The sequence below is a fragment of the Gymnoscopelus braueri genome (assembly GCF_963280865.1).
Source record: "Gymnoscopelus braueri genome assembly, chromosome: 19".
NCBI classification, from domain to species: domain Eukaryota; kingdom Metazoa; phylum Chordata; class Actinopteri; order Myctophiformes; family Myctophidae; genus Gymnoscopelus; species Gymnoscopelus braueri.
The window spans coordinates 27,451,148-27,463,304 of record NC_137621.1 but is presented as its reverse complement, the minus strand read 5'-3'; the positions used below and the strand labels follow the sequence as shown (position 1 = coordinate 27,463,304).

Here is a 12,157-nt window from a genome sequence, read left to right as displayed (position 1 = left end):
TAAAATGTTACTAACTTTCCGTGGTCGCTATTGTTATATGAGTTTCGGTTTGTTTCCAGTGGGAAGCGAGCCGCACACATGTAAATCCCGCCAACTACATTTGATTGGGTAAAGCGCGGCCTGCTTCCTGATCTGAAGACACGCCCACTTGTAGCCAATGTGCATAGGTTCTCAAAGCGGCTCCCGACAGATTCAAGCGCAGCTATGAATCTGTTCTTGAGAGATTAGAGGTGCCCAGACTTCTCAGGTGCCAATTCAGCACCCTCTGGTGGACAAATTTGCAGAGATAGAGAGATAGAGAGAGAAATAGATAGAGAAATAGATCCATCTATCCATCCATCCATCCATACACACATACACACATTTACACATACACACACACATACACACATACATACACACACACACACACACACACACACACACACATACATACATACATACATACATACATACATACATACATACATACATACATACATACATACATACATACATACATACATACATACATACATACATACATACATACATACATACATACATACATGTTTTGTATTGTGCCACGGATCAACTAATAAACAGTACACCACATGATGTCTCAAACCCAGCTGTACCTAACCAGAGCAAAAAGTTCAAAAAAATATAATTGAGATTAAGCGTCTGTATATAATGTCTTGCATTACAGTAATCTGTATCAATGAACATTCACTTCTGTCTTTTGTGTCCAGAAACAAGAGACACCAATCAATCCTGCCACTTGCAGTAATATCTAGCGTCTATACTAGAGGTTGGAACGTACCTTTATTTTACTGTGCAATCATTGTAAGTTGTCACCTAAATGCCTAAAAGTAGCTAGATGTTCAGAAATACTTGAAAACAGATAGCAACTAATGCAAAAATAATTGTCTCGCTATTAATGTTCATACAGAAAAAAAAACATTGAACGTGCAGATTAAGTGCAGATGTTCAGTCTCACATATTGTTTTATGATGCTGCTTCTGGCAATGTTGTGGAAAGCCATCAGACTAGCCTAGATTTCTTTGATTTATTGCTTTGAGAGAGTTGCTCATGTTCTCAAATACAGACTGAGTGGCCTTTGGGCATAACAATAGCATAAGTGAATTATCAAACAAAACCGTTATCTTCGTATTGAGATTCATGGTCAGTTTGACAAGATAGTTATCATGGACATTTTCATTGTTGTAAAATCTTCTTCTTTACTAGACTGTCATTGCATTCTGTTACATTGTCCTGTGAATGTTTAATTCAAGCTATCCTCTGTGCTCAGCAGCACAAATTCAAGTGGATTAATAGTAATACATTTTACTTGTCTGTGGATGTCAAAATAATTGTGATAATAAATGTGTGTGTGTGTGTGTGTGTGTGTGTGTGTGTGTGTGTGTGTGTGTGTGTGTGTGTGTGTGTGTGTGTGTGTGTGCTTGCGTGCGTGCGTGCGTGCGTGCGTGTGTGTGTGTATGTGTGTGTATGTGTGTGAGTGTGTGTGTGTGTGTGTGTGTGTTTGTGCGCGTGCGTGCATTTGTGTGCTTGAGTGTGCAAGAAGAAGCGGATTTGTATCAAGTAGCCGATATGTTTTCCTCCACTGAGTTCCATGGCGCTGAACAATAGCCAGTGCTGTTTGTCCGTGCCTGCTGGTCTTCGGTCTCCAGTGAGTCGGAGCCGAACCAGCCGGTATCCATTTGCCAGGAACACTACTTCAGCACAGAGACACATTGTCTGCAGCTTTTTAATTAAAGACCCTGGGCCTATGCTCCATGCCAGGTGACCTGAAGTGCTCCAACCCTACATTTGCCTGCCCTTACTCTCCCCAACGTCGAGGGATAAGTCTCAGGGGATAATTGGGGGGAGAAATGCTATATGGCTATCATGAGACGGATGAGAGATAATCTACCAAAGAGTTTGCAGACTTAAAGGAAGAGGAGGGGGGCGGCAGAATAATGTAGTGTTTTCTTCTCAGCCTACTTGTCTCATATTCACCTGCCCTCTCTCTCTCTCTCTCTCTCTCTCTCTCTCTCTCTCTCTCTCTCTCTCTCTCTCTCTCTCTCTCTCTCTCTCTCTCTCTCTCTCTCTCTCTCTCTCTCTCTCACCTCAAATCCTATCCAATTATAAGAAGGGGATGAAGAGTGAATGATTTTTTTCTGCACTAAAATCCACCTGTTAGTCCGCTGTATCATATAGAGAGATTGAGTGGTTTCCTATCAGAGTCAACATGGAGCCTCTAGAGAGAGGTCTATCTGTTGCTCTTCTCCTTCTCTCTGTTATCTGCATTTCCACTCAGAAATCAACCGGTAAGTCTGACTGGACGTCTAATGTAGAATAGGCATCTCGCTATAGCTATACATGGTTTTGTACAATGCATGGCTACATCATTACATCAGCATGTAAAGGATAATGCCAGTGTTTTCCTTTTTTAACATTTGTTTCTGTCAATGTAATCCATCAATGTCATACCGTGGTGAATAAAAATAGTAAATAAAATCATAACGTATGTGTAAACATACTACTTACATGTTATGAGACTGCATATTCACTATTGCATCTCTGTAATTTCACATAATAGTGAGCTTCACAATACTGTTACTATTGTACTTTATACCGTTATACCACATGGTTAAAATATTCATACTGTATGATTGTACTTGACCACATCTTGACAATGACATATTACATCGGTGGAACTTAATGTTAAAATACACCAGCGGTATATTATAATTTAAATTATGTAAATGTGAACATGGTTTGAAGTGGTAAAAGGCTAAGGGGCATAGCTACAGTATAGCATTTAACTATATATTCTAACATATTATGTTAATGCTTTATTGAGATGTCCATTGTCTGATATTCTCTGTTTACTGTACTATAATTGCCAACCATTTTCTTTTTATTTACATAGTAGGTTCAAATAGTGTTCATTTTTGTCTGTACTTTCCCCCTTTCCTCCCTTTCAGTGACCTGGTGCGTTGTTTCCGATGCAGAGGAGCAGAAGTGTTTGGATCTAGCCGGGAATGCCACAGCTCAAAATATCAGGGGAACACTGCTGTGTGTCCGGGGACACAACGCCAGAGACTGCATAGTCAAAATCAAGGTAGGTGAAATAGCATGGCGGAACATAGGTTGACTGGCATAATTAAAATCTGATAACCTGTGGTTATGTGTTGTTTTTTGTTTTTGTTGTCTGTTGACTTGTGAAGACAATATCCCTTCGGGGACAATAAAGATGATTATTATTATTATATTTAGTTGCATGCCAGTGACGCACACAAAAATAGCAGATCTACAAGCTCACAACACAGCTCAACACAACACATCCGTATTGTGAGCTTGTAGATCTGCTATTTTCACATATAAATCAGGCTTATTCAACCAATAACATTATCTATGTGATTACTCAAAGAGAGCAATTAAAGTTGAATTACTTTTGTATTACTTGCAGAACTGCAATTCTGTTATTTTAATAATGTTATCAGCTAGCAATTATGTGCATTAATTTTTTGTATATAATCTCACAATCTCACGATGCATTTTGTTTCCTCAAATACTGTAGCACTAAGAAACAATAACTTTAGAAACAACACCTATTTCAGTGAGCTGTAGTTGTTTGGTCATTCAAACAAGGATAAATTAATATTTTCATTTCTACATGAATATGAAATGGAACAAAAATGTAATAAAAAGAATCCCCATGATCCCACTAATTTCAGCGTTAGGTCACATACAATAGGTCACAGTATGTTTCTGATTTTGTTTCAAAAGTGTCTATTCTCTAATTGCTAAATATATAAAGTAATCATGATAGATATCATAACAATAACCTTTAATGTATGATTGTGATCTACAATACATGTAATTACATGTAATACTCCTTGGAAGAGGTATTTTAGGTATCTGTGCCAAAGGACTAAAATGGATTCATGCTGGTGTCATTTACTTTATTTATCTATCAGAATGGGACAGCAGATGCTGCCACCATGTTTGCAGATGATGTCTATGCTGCTGGCCTATGTCAAGGCCTGGAGCTGGCTGCAGGAGAGTCCCACAATGGAGAGGGTAAGTAAGCCGACCACGGTTATTATAGTTCAGCAATCTTATATTTATTTTTAGTTTAGTTTGTATTAGTTTTAGCATACAGGTTTTGTAATATGCTGTATTTGTCAGGTGCAAGATTCAAAGATTCAAATCTATTGAATAACTGGACAAAGATGAAAACTAAGGACAATCTACAATTTGTTTTAGTTGTAAACATACAATAAAGGTTCAGTTACTCATCATCCTTTATTAAAGCTTGTTTTAATTTAATCATTTAGTTTAATAATTTTATTTCAATGAACTAAAATGTTTTTTCCACATCTCGTTCAATTATTTTGTTGAAGAATGGGCAGCAAGGTGGTCTAGTTGTTAGGTAAGAAGGTAGGTCACAGGTCTGATGTATAAAGCTCATGATGTACTGTAGCATCAATGGTCAGGTGTCCTGTCAAAGTATTCTTGACAAAGTTCCTAGTTGCTCACTCACTGTAAGCAGCCAAATGCCAATAATATAACATTTTACGTGGAATGTGTATATGTAGCATAAACTCACTAATCACTCGTTCTCATTGGTTCTTCTCATCGTCATCATCCTTAAATGGCCTCCTTGTTTCTCATTCTTACATTTGGTACCCCTACTTCCCACTCTCATCGACTCTGTTCTCCTTTTCTCCAATAATTTCACCCTTCCTCCTACTGCTACTGTTATACGGCGCCGCAATCAGATGGAATCAGCTATTACGTGGTGGCACTGGCCCGTCGTTCCTCATCAGACCTGTCCCTGCTGGAGATGCATGAGCGGAGCTCCTGTCACCCTGGAATTCGCACCACGGTGGGGTGGACAGTTCCTATCGGCTACCTGGTGAACACCTCCCAGATCAGTGTGGGAGAGCAATGCAACTTACCAAGAGGTGAGAAGAAAGGGAGGGAGGGAGGAAAATAATAGGTGTGCACGTGCACGTGCACGTGCACGTGTGTGTGTGTGTGTGTGTGTGTGTGTGTGTGTGTGTGTGTGTGTGTGTGTGTGTGTGTGTGTGTGCACGTGCGTACGCGTGCACGTGCGTACGCGTGCATGTGCGTACGTGTGCACGTGCGAGTGTTTGTGTTTGTGTGTGTGTGTGTGTGCGTATGCGTATGTGTATGTGTATGTGTATGTGTATGTGTATGTGTATGTGTATGTGTATGTGCGTGCGTGCGTGTGTGTGTGCGTGCGTGTGTGCGTGTGTGTGTGTGTGTGTGTGTGTGTGTGTGTGTGTGTGTGTGTGTGTGTGGGTGTGTGTGTCAGATTCGGAATCAGATTTATTGTCACATCACAGGTTTTACAGGTATAAATCAGTGGCGAAATTTGGTTTTGTGCAAGCTCCATCATTTTGTTGTTTTCAAGAAAGAAGGGGTACACGTGCATGTACATCAGGGGTAAGGAAAAGAGAAGTTAGGCAACTGACTGCATAAAAAGTGAAACGAGGGAGTGGAGGGGACAATACAGTAGGTGGGTGGCAACAGAAACAGGCCTGATTCTAATGCGGTGTGCCTTCCGTAGAGATGGTGCGTGTGCGTGTGCACATGCACGCACGTGTGTGCATGTGTGCATGCGTGCGTGCGTGCGTGCGTGCGTGCGTGCGTGCGTGCGTGCGTGCGTGCGTGCGTGCGTGCGTGCGTGCGTGCGTGCGTGCGTGCGTGCGTGCGTGCGTGCGTGCGTGCGTGCGTGCGTGCGTGCGTGCGTGCGTGCGTGCGTGCGTGCGTGCGTGTGGAGGGTGGGATGCTTGTGTTATACAGTTACAGTTACAGATCATTTCCTTTTGTCTCTATCTCGTTTCCTACCCCTCTCTCTTCATTCTTGCATTTTTATTTTCTGTCTGTCTGTCTGTCTGTCTGTCTGTCTGTCTGTCTGTCTGTCTGTCTGTCTGTCTGTCTGTCTGTCTGTCTGTCTGTCTGTCTGTCTGTCTAACACTCACTGTTCTCATTCACCAGCGGTGGGGGAGTTCTTTGGCTATAGCTGCGTGCCAGGGGTCAAGGAGGCACAGCATGACCCCAGAGGCAACAACCCCAAGAACCTGTGTGAGGCCTGTATTGGAGATGACAACGACAGACACATCTGTGTCAACAATCACAGAGAGAGACACTACGGAGAAGCAGGGGCGCTGAGGTACAGAATGGAGTAGTAGATCTTCATCATCAGCCCCAAGGGGTATTTGCACACACAAAGCTCATTCACTGCATAAATTTAACCAGAATTGATACTGTACGTTCATCCACATAATACACACTATACACTGTAAAATCCATCTCAGAGTTAAATTGAAACTCTGGATTTGACTGTGTACAGAAGCTCATTCAAGATATTAGAAAGACGCTATTAACAGAAACAAAAGAAAAAAGAAAGAAAAAAAGATAATCATACAGTAAAAGATAATAATAGAATACCCACCAGGGGACATCTCTTGCATCTGCACTATGGGCGTCTCCAACATACAGTACAGCACTGGTAGAGTTATGTGAAGAGAGATGCTTCTCTGATGGCCACAGCCGTAAGCAGTAACTAGAGGCAGAATAGAGAAGATGATGAAATGGAATAAATAGAACATCCATACACATTGGTGAACAGGTGCTGATCACATGAAACACTGCTACTGTACAGTATAATGCTATACATTAATATACACATGATCCAATGCAAGAGACGTTTATAAGAAGAGTAGAATGTCCCTGGCAACAGTATCCAAGGTGGCGATCCAGAAAGCCTCCCTTTTGAGGAGCAGTGAATCTACAGTATATCACCTGCTCTACATGGCAGCTGGACGTTAGTCAAGGTCACGGTATGAAAATCCTCATGAAAATCCTTCGTTTAACTCGGAGAGACTAACAATGGACTCAAATGGACAAATAGACACTTATGGGTCAGTTTGGGTACATATTTACACAAGGAGTTTACTGCACGTCATTGTATTTGAGGGAGGTGATGCTGGGCCACTGGATTCCTAAGAGCTCTCTGGTCCTGATGTTCTCAAATCTTTGTTTTTAGAGGCTTGGAAGATTGACCTTTGTAAGCCAGCCCACAAACACATTTGATCATACAATGTAAACAATATTGGGTTTGGAGCAAGAGATACAGTATCCTCTATTATTTAGCAGGATTTGCCAGTGATGGATAATCAAAGGAGATAATCATTCGTATGCCCATTTACAGAGCAAAGATCCTACACCTTTGGGAACAGTATGCTGCAGCCGTGTGCAGACTCTAGCTGTCTTTTAAGATATATGATTTATGAATTATTCTCTCTTTTATTGTATTTGGGGCTTTTCAGTCAGTAGCCTAAATCTGATGTCCATCGCTGTCACAGAAGTTATTTAGAAAAATGGTACAAATGTGTACTGTGACCATGTTTTCATGTAGTTTTAGATTGGTGTTTGATTCTCTATGTGTTTGATATTTCCCTGCAGGTGTGTGGCTGAGAACTTGGGTGACGTAGCCTTTGTCAAACACACGACGCTCTTTGAAAACCTGGATGGTCAGTGTTTACTGCAGAGTTACATCGTGTCTAAGTCTAAGTCTGTCTTTAAATCTATCCACTTTCATAAATTGCCCAGTGCCCACCATCTAGTTTCTTGTGCTTTCACACACCTTGTGAACTGAAGTAAAGCTTAATTTATACTCCTACGACAAAATCAAGCTTAACCTGTCACAAGGATGTTGATGGGCATCTTTTGAGCAATGGAGATGTACAGTACAAACACAAGTACAAGTCCGGAATTCAAAATTTACTTGAGTAAAAGTACAAAAGTATTGGTATCAAAATGTACTTAAACTACCAAAAGTAGAAAGTACTCAATATGCAGTTTTCAAAAGTATAAAATGAATGATTTATTTTTGAAAATCGGCTATTTTCAAATAGCCAAAGTTTGAATAGGGTTAATGTATGTTTTGTAATAATAATCCCAATCTACAAAGTAACTAGTAACTGCATTTTTCTAATAATTGCAGTGGAAGTAAAGTAAAAGTACCTCAAAATGTTACTTAAATACAGTACTTGAGTAAATGTACTTAGTTACTCTACACCACTGACAACATAGAACAAAAATTAGACTGGCAGTCAGAAATGTACCCACATATTTTCAACATGTTCCTGTATATTCCTATATTTGATGATTGGCAACAATCCTTAGAGCACTGTTGCCTGTCGGGTTCACACATTGTGGTGTGACTGCAGGCTGAGGTAGGAGGTAGGAGGTAGGCTCCCCACTGCGGCCATGCAGGACCAACAGGGAACACTGCTAGTTCCTATTCGGACACAGGGTGTCAGTGTTTCATAACGTTTCTCCAGTCTGGATTCCACATTACACTGACTGAACTGATGATGCATTTTTGAGCGTGCCTCCCATTATCTTTCTGTGTAGCCACTGTATCTGAATGTCTTTGAGACAGAGAGCAAGATAGAAAGCGGAGGACATAGGGACATTTTGAGCCAGGGCGAAAAGAGAAAGAAAGAAAGCAAGAAAGAGAGAAAGCGATGGAGAGGGAGAAAGGAAGAAAGAGGGGAGAGAACGAGACGTGCAGACAGCTCAGTCCACCAACGGACTGCCCTAATTCCCTTTTCGCTGCATCTGCTCTTCCGCTTTGGGCAACATCCAAAATTAATGGCGATCATTATCGTGGTCACAATACAGACTCTGGTCTCCACAGCTGAGAGGGAGCAGCCTTAGGCAGGCTCCACAAGCAGTGCAGTTGTTAAACCAACCATGCTTTCTCATATGGCCACAAATTGTCCACACACATTCAAATCTTCAGTGATATTTTAACTCTGAGTGTACAAATATAACCAAATGGACCCATGTTACAAATGGATAAATGAACACTGAGGATCTACAACTGTGCAGTCACACCAATTTGGAGGGCCAAGAAAACACAGAGAATCTGTTCAATTTCTGCTGTTTTGAGGTTTCTTAGTAAGCTCTAATGTAGACCCCCCCCCCCCCCACACACACACACACACACACACACGCACGCACACGCACACGCACACGCACACGCACACACACACACACACACACACACACACACACACACACACACACACACGCACGCACACTTTATTAGTCTAATGACTTGTTATCTTTGATTAATAAATAGCGTAGTTTTTATTTTTTTGCAAATGAAAACAGGAAATACGCTATAGATTTTGTCTCCTGTGGCTTAGCCATCCTATTTCCTTTAAATAAGTTCCGGTAGTGCTTTTTTTTGTCCTCGCTCGGGGCTTCAAATGGGTTCCACAAAAAAAAAAAATCTAATAGCCTCGTCCTTCTTCTCTGTCACCTAAGGTAAGAACCAGGAATCATGGGCCCTGGACATGGAGTTGGAAGACCTGAAGCTGTTGTGCACAGACGGAACCGATGCCGCCCCCGACGAGCATGAGAGATGCCACCTGGCAGCCGTGCCCGCTAACGCTGTGGTGGTACGCATGGAGGACAAGTGTAGGGTCTGGAAATACCTGGAACGCTTACAGGTGGGTGCGGGCAGAGACTGATCGATCAGGGAAAGGGGAAAGGGAGTGCTCCCGCGGGTGAGGAGAAATTACTTTCAGTACTTCACCCAGCAGATGACTGCTCAGAAGGCTCAGATGAGCACGGGGAGATGGGGGGAGGATGTCAGAGGTTAAGTAACTTGTTCAGGTACACTTCGACATCTACACTGGGTGAGCTGAGGTTGAACCAGTGACCTTCTGATTCCCACACGGCTTCTAGACTGGGATCAACTTGTCCCAAAAAAAAACTCCTAAAAAAAGATTCCCCTCAGCCATCAAATTAGCAATTTGATGAATCGGACAAGTTTCTTCAAGTAGTTCTTGGAATACTTTGTTCGGTATATACATGTTTTATTCCAACACGTAGCGAGCGACTGGCGAAACTAGACTACTCGATTTGGCATTCATGTGGGTCTCAAAACTAATGACAAATAATCAAATTTCCCCACCCACAGGGAAGCATTCTGGGGCCGTTACTATTCCTGATTGACGTTAACGACATGAAATCAGCATGCAAGTGATGCAACTGCAATTTGTTCTTGTTCACGGACGACTCAGCTCTCCTGTTGGTTTGCAGGTTGTCATTGCACCTGGACAAAACTGAAACCATTCTGTTTGGGTCAAGTATCAACCTTATTAAGTCCCTGGGCTTCACGATTAGAGTCAGTGACAATGTAGTCACGAGTAAGGATGAGGTCACTTATTCAGGTTGCATATTGGATAACAAACTTACGGGCGGAAAAATGGCTTTCAAAGGTGATTTTGATCAATCAAAGAACAAGATACTTGGGATCCCGGTTTGTCAACAGAAGGGCACTGAGGACTCTAGTCGGTGCCCTCATTCAGTGTCACTTTGACTATAATAATGAGTGCACTTCATGGTACACTCGACAAAATTGCAGACTTCCCAAATTACGCTTGTAAGGTTACTACTCAAATTGAACCCCAGGTCTCATTGTCTCCACCAGGCCGAAAGGCATGGCGAGAGAGTATGTTTTCGCCCCTGTCCGTCCGTCCGTCCGTCCTGTCTGTGTGTTAGCAGCTAATCTCTGGCACCGTTGGCCCGGTCGCTCCGAAACTGTGCACACACACTCCCTGGATGCCAATTCAGAACCTCTGCCCCAATTTTTTCAAATGGGCCTGTTATAGCGCCACCAGGAGGCCGATTTGTGCAAAACCCTTTTTTTTTACATTACTCCTACAGATTTTATCCAAACGTCATGCAAATCGGTACACAGTATCTCTATAGTCATGTGATCAACACAAATCTGTCCGATTTCCCATATTCCATCCTCATTGCCTATGGTTGGCTTCCAAAGTTTGCAGGATTGGTCCGTTTTGAACAAAAAGCCTCAAACTATGCACGCAGCTTGCGATTTCCGTGAATTTTCACACGCACATTCCCACTAGGCCGAGGAAGAAATGCCACCCTTTTCACATTGGCCTGTTATAGCGCCACCAGCAGGTCTAATTTAGCAAAACACATTTTTGGAACAAAATGCCTCAAATCATGAATGCAGTGTCTGATTGCCGTGAAAGACCTAAGAATAAATGGCACCCTTTTCACATTGGCCTATTATAGCGCCACCAGGAGGCCACAATAACGTACCTGACCTGGCGGAGACCTGTGCTCCGAGGAGCACTTTTTCTAGTTTAAACTGTGTTTACTTCAGTAGTCTCGGATGGCTTAGAGTGGAGGAGAGTTTCCCATCTTTCATTGTTTGGTTTTAAAGATCCTAAATGGCTTAGTTCCCAAATGCTTACTTAATTATTTGTCCAGAGAGAGGGATGCTCATGGGTACTCGACCAGGGGGAGTTCTTTTGATATTGTTCCCCCCAGGTTTAGACGCTTAAGGGCAAGAATGCGTTTTATTACACAGTCACTACTTAGTGGAATGCTCTGTCAGCAGATCTGAAATCCCTGAATTCCCTTCCAAAGTTTAAAACTGATCTTAAATCATGGCTTCATTTAAATACTAATTGGAGTTAGATTAACTCAACCCCTAGCTGGACTGCCCCTTGGCTATAGATAGCTCACTATCTCGGTGTGCCTCTGTTAATTCACTTGTCCTTAACTGTATTTATTAGTATTTCTTTTTGTGTTTTATGGTTGTTTGTGTTGGGCATTGTATGTCTCATAGTGGACCACAATGGAAACAAGCTTCAGATTTTTTGTGTCTAATCCACATTGGTGCTTTTGAATGGTGACACTGACTGTTGTTCTTTTAATTGCTTGCCAATAAAGCATTATATTCTAAATAAAAATGGGCAAGAGAGAATCCTATGTGTCAGGGGTGCTAGAGCACTAGAGCTGTAGCACGGAAGCTGAGTGTGTGCCTGTGCTGCTATTACTTTCATCTGCTCTCCTTGCTAGAGCACTGCTACTGTTCTCATATACTGTACAGTACATTGGAATATATTCTGGCTAAGCGGGACTTGGAGCGATGGGCACGATTCAAGACCTTAAATTGAATTACACCTAGTTCAGCTCATGATGTGGTATTATTAACTCTCACCAGGGCACAGTGGGTGCATATCTCTGAGAGGCAGATAAATTGCATCGAGAATATAAGGCGTAGAGTAGACATGGGAAA

General features: G+C 42.1%; 1 protein-coding gene across 1 annotated transcript in view; it reads left to right on the top strand.

Moving 5' to 3' along the window:
* Positions 1 to 2,230: 2,230 nt before the first annotated feature.
* The window catches only part of otomp (otolith matrix protein), a gene marked incomplete at both ends in the record, with an annotated part of 12,003 nt that continues 2,076 nt past the window's right edge, over positions 2,231 to 12,157 (top strand). Inside the window, 7 exons of the mRNA XM_080414243.1 lie at positions 2,231 to 2,309; positions 2,970 to 3,106; positions 3,966 to 4,068; positions 4,770 to 4,955; positions 6,016 to 6,190; positions 7,486 to 7,553; positions 9,361 to 9,545. Of these exons, the coding sequence (XP_080270369.1) occupies positions 2,231 to 2,309; positions 2,970 to 3,106; positions 3,966 to 4,068; positions 4,770 to 4,955; positions 6,016 to 6,190; positions 7,486 to 7,553; positions 9,361 to 9,545 (933 nt within the window). The remainder of the gene's footprint in view (positions 2,310 to 2,969; positions 3,107 to 3,965; positions 4,069 to 4,769; positions 4,956 to 6,015; positions 6,191 to 7,485; positions 7,554 to 9,360; positions 9,546 to 12,157) is intronic.